This window comes from Lampris incognitus, chromosome 5 (genome assembly GCF_029633865.1).
Source record: "Lampris incognitus isolate fLamInc1 chromosome 5, fLamInc1.hap2, whole genome shotgun sequence".
Lineage (NCBI taxonomy): Eukaryota > Metazoa > Chordata > Actinopteri > Lampriformes > Lampridae > Lampris > Lampris incognitus.
Window position 1 is genome coordinate 12,291,525 of NC_079215.1, and position 17,145 is coordinate 12,308,669.

At 42.0% G+C, this 17,145-nt stretch overlaps 2 protein-coding genes across 8 annotated transcripts in view; one reads left to right on the plus strand and one right to left on the minus strand.

The window, feature by feature from the left end:
* Positions 1-13,459, minus strand: part of pcm1 (pericentriolar material 1) — a 44,920-nt gene extending 31,461 nt beyond the window's left edge. For all 7 annotated transcript variants that reach the window (XM_056281053.1, XM_056281048.1, XM_056281052.1 and 4 more), the window contains exons 1-5: positions 13,396-13,459; positions 11,766-11,877; positions 11,242-11,490; positions 10,777-11,103; positions 3,959-4,129 (exon numbers count right to left, since the gene is read on the minus strand). In XM_056281053.1, the coding sequence (XP_056137028.1) occupies positions 3,959-4,129; positions 10,777-11,103; positions 11,242-11,490; positions 11,766-11,864 (846 nt within the window). In that variant the 5' untranslated portion in view covers positions 11,865-11,877; positions 13,396-13,459. The remainder of the gene's footprint in view (positions 1-3,958; positions 4,130-10,776; positions 11,104-11,241; positions 11,491-11,765; positions 11,878-13,395) is intronic.
* Positions 13,460-13,584: 125 nt separating this feature from the next.
* Positions 13,585-16,392, plus strand: sart1 (spliceosome associated factor 1, recruiter of U4/U6.U5 tri-snRNP). The gene has a single exon (XM_056280232.1). The coding sequence runs from the start codon at positions 13,947-13,949 to the stop codon at positions 16,260-16,262; it is 2,316 nt and encodes a 771-aa protein (XP_056136207.1). The 5' UTR covers positions 13,585-13,946; the 3' UTR covers positions 16,263-16,392.
* Positions 16,393-17,145: the final 753 nt, after the last annotated feature.

Here is a 17,145-nt window from a genome sequence, read left to right on the forward strand (position 1 = left end):
TGCAAAGGCACGGTCACTTTTTGTTTTGCAGTTGGAGTGAGGGATGGATAAAAGACCAAGGTTTGAGGATCGGAGTGGTCGGGAAGTGGAATGAGGAACGAGAAGATCAGTAATGTAACTGGGGGCAAGATCATGCAGTGCTTTAAATGTAATCAATAAGATCTTATAGATTATTCTGAATTTTACGGGAAGCCAATGGAGAGATGCAAGAACAGGGGTAATATGGGACCTACAACTAGTTCTAGTTCGTAGTCTAGCAGCTGCATTCTGAACCAACTGTAGACAACTTAAAGTAGCTTGGTTGAGGCCAGCGTAGAGGGAGTTACAGTTATCTAGATGGAAGAAAACTAAAGGGTGAATTAATGTTTCGATATCTTTAAAAGACAAAATATTTCTGATTTTTGCAATATTTCTTAGCTGAGGAAAACAGGATTGGACAAGCTTGTAACATGGTGGTTGAAAGACATGTTCTGGTCAAAGACGATACCAAGATTTTTAGCGGTAGGTTTGATGTTTGAATGAAGCCGACCAATAAACTGATCAACTACAAAGTTCTCAGGACCGATTAAGAGAACTTCAGTTTTGTCAAGGTTTAGATGGAGGAAATGAAGGGACATCCAGTCTTTGGTGACAGCTAAGCAATCATGGAGGGAGGACAGTTGATTCAGGTTATTGGGTTTGGCAGAGAAATAGATCTGAGTTTCATCGGCATAACAGTGGTATGACATGTCTTGAAAGTGACTAAACAAATGACCCAGAGGAAACATGTATAAAGAGAAGAGGACTGGCCCAAGGACAGACCCCTGAGGGACTCCACACAGTAGGGAAGCTGACGAGGATACAAGATTGTTAATACAAACATTAAAATATCTATTAATCAGAGAAGCGCGAAACCAACTTAACGCTGTACCAGAAATGCCAACCCAGTTCTCAAACCTATCAAGTAAGATGGCATGATCGATGGCATCAAAGGCAGCGGTTAAATCTAGGAGAATAAAAATAGAGTATTCACCTTTATCAGCATGCATAAGAATGTCACTGGACACATATTAATGCAGTCTCAGTACTATGCTTGCGACGAAAGCCGGATTGAAATTTATCAAAAATGCTTTGACCCTCAGTCAGCTGCAGGATTTGGTCTGCAACAATTTTGTTCAAGGATTTTGGATAAAAAAGAAAGTTTCAAAATAGGTCTATAATTCTCAACAATACCCTGTGAAGACTGCCAGCTGCTCCAGAAGGAAAACAGATAAGACTGTTAAAGAAGTGAACATTATTGGATGCCTAGACGGTAGGGAAATAAGAAACAACAACCTATTCAAACAAGTCCACAAAAAATGTCACAGCTGTTCCGATTAAATGCGTTGATGCATGTAAACACCAGACCGTAATAGATCACATCCCATGTAACCAGTTGACCCAAAATCTTAAATCAGAATGATTTCAATCAGAATGAAAAAATAGTGTCCATGTAACCGCAGCGACAGTTCCATTCGGTTGTGGAGTGACTTAATTTCTCAGTCTACTAAAGCAATACAGAGAACAAAGAATTTCTCTTGATTTCAGCAATTCTATGGTGGCACAATGGCAGCAGAAACAGAAATTAAAGCCATCGCACAACTGAGAAAAGCAGCGTGTTTTGTTCCTGTTTTCCCATCAAATGGCACACAACACTGAATTGTCAGGCTGTAACAGGATTCACAAAGGCAGACTTTAAAAATTAATATATGGCAAGCTTGCCTGAAGAATTGTGTCCTCGTAAAGCTCTTTGTAACTTTGTTTTGAAAAGTGCTTTACAAAGTTTTATTATTATTATTATTATCATTATTATTATTATTGTTGTCTGAGCTAGGGATGGGACAATATAGAATTTTATCACGGAATGTGATAAGAAACACTCACGAAAAGTTGATCACTGGAAATTTCCATTGTCGGGATAATCGTAAATGAAGATAATCTTGAATATCCTTATGAGTGACTTGAAAGCAAGTCAGATATGTAACTTTGGGATAAGGATTGGCTCTAACAGGGAATCCCCATTGGAAGTGAGACGTAATTGGTGCATAAACGTTCTGTCATCCAATCCACACTGGCTGACTTTCCTAAACGCCTAACCAACTGGATGTTGATGACTGTTCTGGGAAGTACAAACAGCTAGCATTAAAGCATTGTAGAAAATGGGTAGTTTTGTTTATTCTTGTTACATAACTGTTAAATTCTGATTCAACATATTGTTTATAGACACATTTTTTTGTATTCCTAGAAAAACACTACCAGTTTTTTATACTAATATAAATTAAATTAAATTAAAATCTGCCTGTAGGGGCGTCCGGGTGGTGTAGCGGTCTATTCCGTTGCCTACCAATATGGGGATCGCTGGATCGAATCCTCGTGTTACCTCCGGCTTGGTCGGGCTTCTCTAAAGACACAATTGGCCATGTCTGTGGGTGGGAAGCCAGATGTGAGTATGTGTCCTGGTCACTACACTAGTGCCTCCCCTGGTCAGTCAGGGCGCCTGTTCGGGCGGGGGCACTGGGGGGAATAGCATGATCCTCCCATGTGCTACGTCCCCCTGGCGAAACGCCACACTGTCAGGTGAAAAGAAGCGGCTGGCAACTCCACTTGTATCGGAGGAAGTATGTGGTAGTCTGCAGCCCTCGCCAGAGCGGCAGAGGGGGTTGAGCAGAGATTGGGACGGCTCAAAAGAGTAGGGTAATTGGCCAGATACAATTGGGGAGAAATGGGGGGGGGGGGTCCACCAAAAAAAAACAAAAAACAAAAACAAAAAAATCTGCCTGTAGTGAAACAGGCAAGCTCACAGACAGAGTGGGAGCCTTGATCAAGTAATGTAGATACCGTTAATAAGCTTAAAACACATATACAGTGGGATATTTGTGTGATTTACACCCCTGTCTGTGCCGATTACGCTTCACTAAACGCAACAAAAACAGACTACAATCGGGGGGGTCTCCATGATCCATGAGTGTGGATTGATACATTTCATAAAATAGACGCATATCCAAACGCTTCTCACGGATTTCTCCAGCTATGGCACCCACTGGGGAACCCACTCTTGCAGGGTTTCCTCCCAAGATATGGAAACGTGGAAATGAGACTAAATGAAACAGTAAAACAAATTCCCGTATGTTTTTTTTTTTTATGGTGGGAGGAAACCGGAGCACCCGGAGGAAAGCCACACAGACACAGTGAGAACATGCAAACTCCACACAGAAAGGACCTGGGACAGCCTGGGGTTCAAACCCAGGACCTTTAAGTATATGTTAATCATTATCGGGATAATATCGTGACTCTCAATTATTTTGGCCAGAATAATCATGACATAAAAATTTCTTATCGTCCCACCCCTAGTTTGAGCACATAAAACAGAATAATACTGAACAAGAGCTCGACTTTTGGTTTTCACTAGACATGTTGCATAAGCAGCAAATCAGCAGGATGCAACAGTCTTCCATCAAGCACAATCCATCAATATTCCTTACTACACCTATTTTGTGGATTTTTTTTTTTTTTGCTTATATACTGATAACATCAACACCATAAAGTCAAATGAAAACTAATTTAAACTTGAGCTAGAGGGCAAGGCATTGCCAATTGAAGGCTGACCTACTTTCTCTGCTCTCCTTATACAGCTCCACTTTTATATTGATATTCCCATTGACTATATCAATAGTTCCATTGGACATGTATGCACTAAAAATAAATGTATAAAACGTAAATACAGGCAAAACGGACAGGTCAGACACACAGGTTGGAGAGGTACATGTGTTATAGAGCCGAGTTGCTTGTCTGCACATACCCTCATAGGTAGCCAGACAGTAATACTGATCACAATGAGGTCGCTTCTGTTCGTAGAGACAGATGACTAAAGAACAAGGCTAAATTCCCTCTCATGCAAAGCATGCTTAAGAGGAGAAAGAGAAATTAATGAAAAACTGACCAGCATTTTCTGCAGGAAACGCAAGTAGGATTTCTCCTGCTCCTTGAGGTGGTTGATAAGATGGGAGAGACGTTCCACGTTTGCCGGCACATCATTCTTTTCCACCAGGTCATCCCTCATGGAGCTGGCCTTGCCAATGTATTCCCGGATCTGAACCAGCTTGCTCACCACCTGAGACACGACATGGGGGTTAGGTGGGGGAAGCGAGTGACAGAGTGTCAATGAGTGATGAGGATAAAGAGAGAGAGAAGAAAGAAAAGGCATGTGAGGATCTGTGGCGACAGCTCCGACTGGGCTAAAGAAGGGCAGAAAAGAAGGGCAGAGAGGGGGTTGGGCACCAAACTCACTGGGACCAAGGGTGGCATATTTATAAATTGCCCTAAATACAGACTGGTGGTAGCAAAAGCTTTTTCTCTCCATTTTTCATCCTTGTTCTGGTTTACCGCAGCAGTCGTAAGCACAATACAGACAATGTAACACATTCGTGTAGTTTTAGGATTATACTTTAAATTAGTAGAGTGCAGATCACTGCCACGCATATCTCCCCTTCTCTGGTGCTCAGACTTAGTGACAAACCACCCCTTTTTTCGCCTACCGGGAGAACGAAAAATAGAGAGGCACTGCCTGCGTATCTCCCCTTCTCTGGTGCTTGGACTTAGGTGAAAAACCAGCTGAGGAGTTAGTACTCATTGCAGTAGAAAAACATGTTTTTCAAAGGTTTTGAACCACTGCAACCACGAGAGATCCTTGATCATACAGTCATAACTGTACACAAAGAATTATTAGGTTGGACCCAAATTAGAAAGAAATTTAAATGTACTTCACTTTCCATATCAGCACCCATTTATGACAACCACCTTTTCTTGCCAGCCAAACTTGACTCTGGCTTCCAAGCCTGGGCTTGAGAGAGGCTGAGTGACCTTAGGGATCTATATAACAATGGTATATTTGCAGAATTAAGTGATCTGTGTGACACATAATATGCAACACTATAAATGCTTTAAATACTTTCAAATTTATGACATTGTTAAGACCCAAACCTCTACATTTCCACAGATCCCACCTGCCTCTGGCATTGACCACCTCCTGTCTATAGCAAATATGGATAAAGGCCACATTTCAAAACTATATGGCGTAAACGTTAGATGAAGATCCCACCATACTTATGATCAGAGCAGACTGGGAGGCAGAGGTAGGGTTTACATTCTCTGATCAATGGTGGGAGGAGGCACTGGAAAGCGTAAATGCCTCTTCATCATGTGCCAGGCTAAGTCTCATCCAATTCAAAGTTCTCCACAGAATTCACTACAGTAAAACTAAATTATCTAAAATATACCCTGACATAGCAGATGTCTGCAGCAGGTGCTCTCAAACACCATGGGACTTATCCCATATGTTTTGGTCATGTCCGAGGCTGGCTGGGTTTTGGAAATCTTTCTTTGACACTATGTCTGAGGTACTAGGGCCAACCATTACCCCATCTCCTCAAATTGCTATATCTGGGGTTCCTAGGGAGGATGCAGGCTTATCTGTTAAACAGACTCGACTCATTGGTTTTGCCTCTTTAACTGTCCGCCGAAGAATACTCCTACACTGGAAATCAGACATGCCCCACCTACTACATCCTGGTTACATGATATCTTTTTTATACCTGGAAAAAAACAAAACAAATTTACAACTACAGAGTCTGTTGACATGGTTTTTTAGTTCATACTGGCAACCACTCATCTCTTATTTCAACAACTCAGAGTGTATCCATTGATCATTCAGATTAATTAATATATTAACTTGACTCATTTGACTGACCCATCTTATAACACTATGTCACTAACATCCCAAATAGAACACAGAATCCCATACCTTATATCGCATGTAAGCTATAAACGTAGACTGAAAACCCTAAGGATATTTTATATCTTATTGGTTCACATCCCTATTCAACTCTTTTTCATTGTACCATAAATATTTTATTTGACCTTTTTTTCCTCAGTTTTTGATGTTGCATACTTTGTATGTATGTATGTTTATATGTATGTATGTATGTATGTATGTATGTATCTATCTATCTACAAAGGGGTAGGGGTGGAAGGGGTGCGAAGAAGGGGATACCAATTGGGGAAAATGATAGTTGATGATACAGACATACTGTTCAATATTTTCACAACAAAATACTGTAAAAAAAATATTTGGCTGACAGGCCCAGTAGTACACGAGATTAGCAGCAGACAGATACACACACACATTGACAAGAAAAACCAGTTTTTCCTGCCATTATAAGGCGTTTGCGCAGTGCCCAAGTCAACTGAACAGGAAATATGGGTGGGAAAAAGCGTTTAATATGGAGCATTCAAGCGGGAAAAAAAAATCTACCTATTAAAAATTTTTGCCTGCCAGTCTGTGGATTGCACTTCCTCCTAGGTGAACCCTCGCATGAGTGCGACCAAGTCCAATATGAACTTGCACTTTTCATACAGAAAGTTTGCTATGCGACAATTTTGGTCTAACCCTAATCCTGTCGTTATTTTCATAATATAATAAAGCTGGGTAAACCGTTTACAATCATGCATGCGTGACTCACATCTATGGTTGACTCAGATCGGGCAGCGACAAGAATATGCAACACTTCCTGTTTTGACTATAACCTGGAGAAAGTTGTTCTTTCAGTTCTCCTGTGCTGAGATCAGCAGTGACTGATTTACTGACTTGCGAAATACAATCGATTTCTCATTTATTTTGAAGACTCACACACTGTCGCTACCCGATCTAAATCAACCATACACATGCACGCCTCAGATCGGGCAGCAACAGAGAGGGAGCAGCGTTAGTGAGAACAACCTTTTTCAAAGGTTTTGAATCAATGCAACCATGAGGTTCTTGATCATACAGTCAGAACTGTGCACAAAAAATGTTAGGCTGATAGGTCCAGTAATATGTGAGATTAGCTGCAGACAAACACACATGTGCACGCGCGCACACACACACACACACACACACACACACACACACACACACACACACACACACACACACACACACACACACACACACACACACACACACGACCAAACGCATAATCCCCTCCAGGCTACCGCCTGGCAAAGATAATAAAACTTGCAAATATCTTCCCAAATAAGGTTATCATAGTTAAACAAAAGAAAAAAACTAAACTGTGAGGTGCAACTTTAATCTTGTTCACCAAAAACAAGTGAAATGTAAATTATCTAAAATAACTTTCAGCTTAATTCTGATTCCTTGAGAGTGAAGTATATCAGATAAGAATCTTTAGATGATCAAGACCCGCTTCAAAATTACCACGTCCAATATTATACCCAATACCATAAATCGATTCTTTCAATGTGCATATCAGCGTTTTTTAAAGTTACACATGAAAATGACTATTTTTCACTAGGTCATAATGCTGAAAATTAGAACCTTAAAAATGAAATTACAAAATGAAAACCACAATATTACCTATAACATGTTTAATTTGAAAAATTCATCACATCAAAGTTTACAAAGTGTGACCAAAGCCAAATGAAACCTCCAAACGAATGAAACAAGGTTCAGTCCTTTACCACAGAAACATGAAAGGAAGAATACTGTAAAACAAATTAAGAATTCATAGAAGGAAAAAAAACATGGCCTGACATCTACCCAGTTATCTCTTTTTTATGAGTTTAGTTAGTTGTTTACTTGGTGAAAACGATGCCATTTACTTACTCAATCCTACAATAAATGTGAGATTTTCATAATTAACCGCTTAGCTGTGAACCGATGATAAGAATTTTGACTATCAGTTAAACGGTTAAAAATACATATATATTCTTTAAAAAGTAATTAAGAAAAGTTTGCTGCATAGTAAAAGAAAAATGGGCTGTACATATCAATCAACTCATGGTGGCGTGTCGACACGTGCAACCAACCACACGTGCCTACAATCATATTTCGCTGTGCCCGAGCAAAATTAAGCGAGCAAAAAGAAGTACTGTGTGGGACCATTTCGACCAAAAGGACGACGACGTTATTTGTAAAATATGCAATGCAGTACTGAAATATAGCAGTACTACAAGTACAATGTAATACCACTTGCGAAGCAAACATCCACCACAAGCATCAAGTGATGGAGGACAACAAACTTTGGCCTCCATGTTAGCAGGGAGAAGATGTGATGCGCGGCGGTCTGAAGAGATAACTCAGAGAATCTGTTCAATGGTGGAGAAAGACATTTTGCCCATCAGCATGGTCTGTGGAGAGGGTTTTCAAGAGCTACTGGGCTATATCGAGCCTAAATACCAAATCTCATCAACACTGACTATTACCCGTCAAATTTAAGCCCGTTTTGCAGAGAAAAAACAAGAGCTTAAAACGCAACTTAGTAGCACTAAGTTTGTGGCTCTTACAACCGACTACTGGACGACGCTCACAACGGAGAGTTACGTGACAGTTACATGCCACTATATCGATGAGGACTGGAAGGTTAAATCGGCTGTCCTATTAACACAGAGTATGCCAGGCATACACACGGCTAACAACCTCACAGCTCAACTAACTAACTGATGCAGTGGAGACTTGGGGACTTACTGGGAAAGTGTCTGCATTTGTCCACGACAATGCACGTAACATCGTTGCCGCTAACTCTCCCAGATAGGTAAACTGGGACTCAGTTGACTGTTTTGCGCATACACTGCAGCTGGCAGTAAATGATGGCGTTAACGTGTATGTGCATCGGGTTACCGCTGTAGCCGGGCGACTTGTCAGGCACTGCAACCACAGCACCCCTGCATGCAAGACACCGGAGGCCAATCAAGAACAAATGAAACTTCCAAAATACCAGCTCATCCAGTCATGCAAGACTAGATGGAATTCGGTGTGCGACATATTTGTAAGACTTCTTAAACAATGGTGGGCAGTTACAGCAGTTCTGTCCGACCAAACAGTAACAAAGCTGCAAGAAGCCAGAAGCCTTGAGATCCTGGACAAATACTGGCAGATAATGGAGGAGATTGCGCCTGTCCACAGAAAAGGAGGTGTCAATTTCCAACATTTACCCCATCACCTTCAGCTTCCTAAACACACACCTGATGAGAGCTGAGGATGACGGATGAAGAGTTCAAGGCGAAGGTTTGGCAGTACTTGAGTGACCACATGAAGGTAAGTTATTTCATTTACCTAGAGGGTTAATATATGCCTGTGTATTTTTAAAATAGCCTAGGAACTATCCATCCATCCATTATCCAAACCGCTTATCCTGCTCTCTGGGTCGCAGGGATGCTGGAGCCTATCCCAGCAGTCATTGGGTGGCAGGCAGGGAGACACCCTGGACAGGCCGCCAGTCCACCACAGTAGAACTATTCAAATATTATTATTATTATTAACCCAAGCATATTACTATTCCTAGTGTGTATTGTTACTATTAGCCTATTATTATCATTATCATTGACATAATAGTCTGTTATGAATTAAGAGGTCCATTAATTAGGCTATATTGTTCACCACAGGTTGACACGGATGAGTTGGTGGCCAAACCAGCACTGATTGCCTCTGTCCTGGACCCTCGCCATAAACATCTCCCTTTTTTTGCACCAGGGGAGAGAGAAACTGCAAAAGCAAAACTTGTGGAAATCTGTGCTACTGCTGAAGTAGCCACTGAAGATGATGAAAATGAGCCTGGCGCTGGCACTATTGGGGGAGATGACGAGACAGCGGTGCCTGCTGTCCAGGCTGGAGTCGTACAACACCGCCAAGGAAATGCCATGATGTTGCTCCTGGAAGACGACTACAGCACCTCTCAACATGCTAATGACCCAAAGACAGAGGTGGACACCTACATGAGAGACAATCCCCGCTCATTGGATACGAATCCTCTTGACTGGTGGAAAACTAATCAGATGCGCTTCTCGAGGCTGGCCAATCTAGCAAGGTGCTATCTCTGCATTTCTGGGACATCTGTACCATCTGAGCAGGTATTCTCAGCCACGGGTCTCACAGTCAACAGACTGCGCTCCAGAATAACCCCACAGGATGTCGACATGTTGCTATTTCTGAATAAAAACCAGTAGAAAAGCTGTCCGCTATGCTGAGGCCTGAGATAGGCCTGGCCTGATTATTTTATTTTGAGGCCTGAAAGTGCGACTAAAAGTTCTCGTTTTATTAATCTGTTGGCTGTTTTTGATAATTAATTAGCCAGAGGATTAAATGTGTGTTTTCGTTTTGTAAATCTGTTTAAATATTAGAAAGTCTGGCTGCTAGCTCTTTATTCTCATAAGTTATAAAGTATTTTCCTACACTGGATATCTAGGCTATTATGTTGATTATACAGTGTATACAGTGCATTTGGCGCCGGAGGATTCAGTGTGTGTTTTCATTTTGTTAATCTGTTTTTGTTCTTTAGAAAGTCAGGCTACTATTTAGAATTTACTTTAACATTTATTTAAGTTAAATATTTTTCATGTAGCTCTGTTGGTCTCTTTTATTCAGTCTGTTTTATTTCGTTCACAGCAGTGCTGCGGGTGTGTGATAATGTGACAATGTTTTCATGTTCCATTGCTGTTTATGCGGCCATTTGCACAAGTAAAAATAAACCCCTTTGTCTGGAAAAAAAAACCAATTTTTCTTGGTACTTTTTCATTTCACAGACACTTGATCTAGTACATTTTCATCTTGTTGGTTAATGGTTAATGACCGGTTAATGAGCGTTGGTAACTGGTCAGGAAAAAAATTCAAAATGAGCATCCCTACAATAAACAATTACAAAGATGATCAAATATGTAACTAGAATAAGCCTGCATAAGTCAATACCAGTAAAAACAAAATGTTACCTGGCTGCTGTCAATGATAGGCTCTCCTCTCCCATAGTCTCTGTGTGCAGATGGCCCTCTCTCGATGCTGCCACAACCTAGCCCCAGAGTGTCATTGCTAGGAAAGACTGCACTCAGTGTGTCCCTGAGCCCTGGGCTTTGTTTCTTAGATTCCTTGGAGCTAGCAGGAGTCACTGGGGCAGATGAGGAAGGGATGACCAGGTCCTTGCTTTTGTTAGTGTTTACATGCAGGGGTAGGAAGTTAAAGGGCTTCTTGTTCTCTCCACCTATCTGTCGCTGGTTGTTGGCAGCTGTGACACGTCCCTGGGAGTCACTACCAATGCTTCTCTGCAACGGGAGGACAAGGCAAATCAGACAAATCATCACTCAAGTTTCCAGTCAAAAACATACTTTCATTTGGAACTTTGTGGACTCATCAAATCAATAGGATTATAATTCTTTGTATATTGTGTCTTTTTTTTTTACCTCATCCATGTCCATGAAATTAATCCTCTGACGCAACTTTTCCAGCTCAGCCTGGTCAGGGACGGACATCTGCGTGGAATACTTCACATGGGGAAAGGAGTGAGGAGTGCGCGCTCTCCTGCGACCAGCCCCCGGGCTGGATTCTGGGGAAATGTCATTCGTCAGTCGGCTCTCTGCCACCGCAGAAGAGAACTTTTTCTTGTTCTTCTCAGAGGAGCGATTGGCCTTCTTCCGTTGCACGCCCCAGTCCTGACCAACAACAAAAACGTGCATCCTAATGATAAGACTTATGTAAATTTAAAATGGAGTTTTTAAAGTTTAGCAGTTAAAAAAGTAGGTTGACACTGGAGAAAGTCATCACTGTTGAACATAAGGCAGATGATGATACATGTAGAAAGTCTGGCCATTGCTTGTGTGGCTGACTCTACTACCAAGTGTGATTTCCTGCAGTGCACCCAATGCCAGTATAACTGACTCTATGTGACTACTGTCCATCAGATTCTGCCTATATTACATAACTTTACCGTATTATTAAGCCTGTCCTCCAGACTGCCATTGGTTATAGTCCAGTTGTGCAGTTCCTGTTCCTCGGAATCATCAAAAGAGGTGCCCCCTGTTGCCATGTCAGCTACTTGCCTGCAGGAATTCAAAGTGTGCATAAACGGTCACTGTGCAGAGAAATAAAATAACCAATAAATGTTCTGAAAACAGGGGACAATACAGAATCTAGCTGAATAAGATTATGAAGAATCCCAAATTGTCGTTTAAACATGTTTAGGCAATAGGCAAGTATCAGGGCAAGGCAAAAGACAAACTTAAAAGCAACGTAATAACAGTGTTTGTGCGTCAGATTTAATAATAATACTAATAATAATAATATTAATGGATTATATTTATATAGCGCTTTATCTTGACACCCAAAGCGCCATTGACAACACTTTACAGCCAAGCTAATTGCTAACTTAAGATGCAAATAACGATAACGTTACGATGAGTGAAACGATGGAGAAAACCAACAGCATGAACTTTTTACCTAGCTGACGGCTAACAAACCAGGAATACCAGTAGCGGTTATGTTAGTAACGGTAAAGTGGATTGGGTTATCCAACACAAATAATTATTTTGGCGGCGATCTATGTCGGTCTGTTGGGGATTTATGTCTTTGAGCTAATGTCGAAAGCGTCGTCTGCCAAGTTTGGCACACTCGGTTTCCCGGGTGAACCCTCTACCCCAAACAAACCATTACCTCCGCTACGCAGCAAGTTAGCGCCACCGTAGCTACAAAAACTAGCTAGAAGATGAGGTAGCTAGCTAACGGTTCCACGTTACTAGCCTCAAGTAGTTGAAGCTCACTCGACAACAAAGGCTTCTGTTCGAAAGGTACAGCAAATATTACACACAAAGGTGACTTAAAACAGACACACGAACCACTATATTACAACTTCGCCGGCTATAATTACCACTAAGCCAACTGACTGACAGTTGGCTGCTTAGCGTTGGGTCGCTTCTTCGTTGATTTTAGTGCCAGCGTTAGCCGCCTATGAATCGCCATGGCAACTCAAGTTACCCTCGATCCGCGGGATAACTCCACCAACGCCGTCACACAGTTAGGATAGCTAGCTTCATTCTCGCAATGTCCAATCGTCAATTGACTGTAATAAAAAGCGACTAGGCATATAAGAGCATAACCCAGGCTAACCGCCCAGCAACGGCTAATATAAATACCTTGCTAGCTACGATCAACCAAGTAACAACGTCCCGCAACAGGTTGAAACAAACACAAGCTAACGCGAGGCTAAGCTAAAGGCAAAACACGCCTCCCGGAGGAAGTCGGAATTTTACTCAGTTGGTCTTAGAGACGTTATTTTCTAACGTGGTGCGCAATGACCAATCTACCGCTTAATGACTTACGTCGCCGATTGGCAACGATTTCGAGTAGTGTTAACTCGCTCGCCTTTCGCTGAATATTAGCGCTAGCTACCGTTAGCTACACAGCTATCCGAAGTGAGGGAATGTCACCCGCGTTAGCCGTCTTGATAAAAATCGCCGTAGGCAATAGCTTTGAGGCCTAAATCGTCATTTGAATACAAGCTCCCCTGTTATGAACATATGGTATTGCCTTACTGATAATATGACATCAACATCCGTACAAACCTTGATGTTTAATCGAACGCCAAATTCAGAGGGTGGCATCGATGAATGCAGACTTTGTGCCCCGGGTGTAACCACATTCCGGTACAGTAGGCGGCAGTATTCCCTATTATGGTTCGGTAGTTCGTTTGACCACAGGAAGTATATTGTGAGTCGAAGCGGAAGGCAGGTCGCAGTCGTTTTCGTTTGGCTGAATACGTTGTTCGGCTAACGTTAACCCGTAGAAACGCAAGCCCGAAGGGGAGGAAAAGGCTTATTTTCCCCCCGCTTCAGCGACTGTAACTGACGCGGAATTTTACACAGATTTGGAAGGACCTCCGCTAACAAGTAAAAAAAAAAAAAAAAAAGATTTTTTTTTTCGACGTCACGTCGTTATTTAGCCGATTAGCTAGCTTGCGACGTGGGTCAGTTAGATAAGGAAACGCGACATTACTATTATTATTTTTAAGGAAACGCATCGTTATATCGACGGATTATTGGCTACCTGAGTATCTTTGAGGATACTTTACCGTGACCAGTTTTTTTTAAAACCTTAACAGCCGTCTGAGGAAACGATGGGCTCCTCCAAGAAACACAAGGATAAGGGCCGCGACAAGGATACCGAGGAGCGTCGTCGCGAACACAAGAAACACCGCCACAAGGAACGAGACAGAGACGCGGAACGGGACGGAGGTCGCGAAAAGGAGAAAAGGAAACGCTCCCGGTCCAGAGAGAGAAGTGGAAGAGAGGGTCGTGGCAAAGGTGAGAAAGGCAGCGGGGAGCCGCGGCTGAAGAAGGAGAAGGTCGACCCTGCTTATGAGGAGAGCTCGGTGATAGAGCCGCAGTCTGCGAGTGGGGATGCGTCACTCAGCATTGAGGAGACCAACAAACTCCGAGCTAAGCTGGGTTTGAAGCCTCTGGAATTGAACGAAAACAAGAAGGAGCTCGGCACAAAGGAGGACCCCCTTGTCGCAGTGACCATTAACCCTGTCCAAATCCAGCAGCAGAAAGAGATGAGAGAGAAGCTCGCAGCAATGAAAGAAAAACGTATTCTCAATCAGAAACTGGGGAAAGTTAAAACCTTAGCTGATGACGACTGGCTGGAAGACACAGCTGCCTGGGTGGAGAAAAGCCGTAAATTGTCAAAAGAGAAGGAAATGGCTGAAAAAAGAGCAAAGCTTCTGGAAGAAATGGACGAAGAGTTTGGTGTAAGCAGTCTGGTGGAGCAAGAGTTTGCGCAGAGTAAAAATGATTCTTACACATCTCGGGATCTCAAAGGGCTCACAGTACAGCATAAGATGGAGGCTTTCGAAGAGGGTGAGACTGTTATCCTCACACTGCAAGACAAAGGTGTGCTTGAAGAAAAGGGTGACGTCCTCGTGAATGTGGGATTAGTGGATAGAGAAAAGGCGGATAAGAATGTAGAGTTGAAGAAGAAAAAGCCTGATTACAAGCCCTATGAAGAAGAAGAGAGTGTGGACGATATGGTTATGTTAAAGCCCCGGTCAGTGCTGTCAAAGTATGATGAGGAGATTGATGGAGAAAAGAAGAAGAGTTTCCGCCTCGGTACGGGGGGTTTTGCTGAGGGGGAGCGGGAACGGGAGCTTCAGGCCATTAGGGAGTCTCTTCGTAACCAGGCCCAGTCTTTGGAAATGCCTGCACTCACTATTGCCACAGAGTACTTCACACCTGAGGAAATGGTGGGCTTTAAAAAAACAAAGCGTCGTGTCAAAAAGATCAGAAAGAAGGAGAAGCAGTCAGTTCCAGAGGAACTCGTCATGGATGACACACGCAGCTCTGACTTCGGTTCCAGATCACGTGGTCGGGGCCGCAGGCAGGGAGGAGAGGAAGGCCAGGAGATGGTGGCAGAAGAGACAAGTGTGACACAAGATGTCCCCCAGATGTCTGATGACATCAGGATGGCAGAAATGGACATAAGCGATGAAGAGGACTTCATACTTCCTGAGCCAGCTGTACTTGAGGAGGATGAGGCAGAGCAAGAGTTACAGAAACAACTAGAAAAGCAAAGGAAGCTCAAACAAAAGCAGCTTCTCAAAGACTCGGGGGAGAAGGTGGCAGAGAAGGTAAAAGTGTTGGAAAAAGATGACAATGACAACAACCCAGACAAGAGGAACAACATTGTTTTTAATGCTACCTCTGAGTTTTGCAGAACTCTTGGTGACATTCCAACTTACGGGCTTTCAGGCAACAGAGAGGATCAAGAAGACATTATGGATTTTGAGCAGGAGGCTGAAAAAGATGACGCTGGGGATTCAGATTCTGAGTTGGATGAGAACATTGGGTGGAGTACAGTCAACCTGGATGAAGAGCAAAAACAGCCTGATTTTTCCACAGCCTCCACTACCATCTTGGATGAAGAGCCTATTGTCAACTCTGGCCTAGCTGCTGCCTTGATGCTGTGCAAAAATAAAGGTCTGTTGGACACTCAAATGCAAAAGGTGGCCCGTGTCAAAGCACCAAAAGGTGCTCTGCCTAATGATAACTATTGCATAGAAGACAAGATGACCATTGATGATAAGTACAGTCGAAGAGAAGAGTACAGAGGTTTCACACAGGATTTCAAGGAGAAAGAGAGCTATAAACCTGATGTCAAGATTGAGTATGTGGATGAGTCAGGGCGGAAACTCACTCCAAAAGAGGCGTTTAGGCAGCTCTCGCACCGATTCCATGGAAAAGGTTCTGGTAAGATGAAGACGGAAAGGAGGATGAAAAAGCTGGAAGAAGAGGCCCTGCTGAAGAAGATGAGCAGTAGTGATACCCCGCTGGGAACAGTGGCTTTGCTTCAAGAGAAACAGAAATCTCAGAAAACACCATATATTGTCCTAAGTGGGAGTGGGAAGAGTATGAATGCAAATACCATCACCAAATAAGTTTCCAAGAAAAGGTTATCTTTAAGACGTAGATACAGTTATTTTTACGTAAGATAGTTGATACCATTTTATCTTGATGTCCTGTTGTAACAAAATCAGTCTTGCAAACATTCAATAAAATTAATAGAAATGAGAATCGTTTTTGCTTCTTTATAGTTAACAAGTCAACTAGTAAGTACAAAGTAATGAAAACTTAAACTTTTTAAAATAGAGCACTGCTTGCTCTTGAGAACTGCAAGGCTTGCAATTGATCCAGGAGCTGAAAGTAAAAGGAGAGTTGAATGTACGTCTTGAGTTTTATGTATATGCATGTTCATATGCCAGCTATTGTATTTTAAATCTTCATTTGAGCATACATTTTAAGTAACCTTATTAAAAACATTACCTAAAGAGTATAAAGGGTTTTGCCTTCATAGGAAATTAATCACATTAACATAGATTGTTTAAGATAAAGACTTGCATTTACACTTGCATTTACATTTACAAGTAATTGAATTTAGATAGTTTATAACTAAAAATAAATCCAAACTTCTTCCCAATACCAGACTATACAATCTCACAAATTCCTGTGTTTTGCAATTACTCAAGAGGTTTCACGTTGTGGTTTCATGCTAAATAAGGAAGCCACGGCCAAAATGCACACATTGTTTTATTACTGGCTGCAAACCCATCATCCCAATCTGTTTTGTTCAACCGACCATATTGCCTATTTATTTATTTGTATTCGACTTAGTTTCGTTTCAGATGATTAGTGAATTAAGTGTTTTGTGTTGATTGACATAGCTGCAGTATCGTCAATATTTCTGCAGAAAATGCTCAGCATTAAAAAAAAATCCTTGATATTTAAACAGTATAAACTCCGCCGATATGACGCGTTGCTTTC

Excerpts from the sequence above, each read along its gene's own strand:
- sart1 (XM_056280232.1), top strand. The coding sequence starts at position 13,947 with ATGGGCTCCTCCAAGAAACACAAGGATAAGGGCCGCGACAAGGATACC.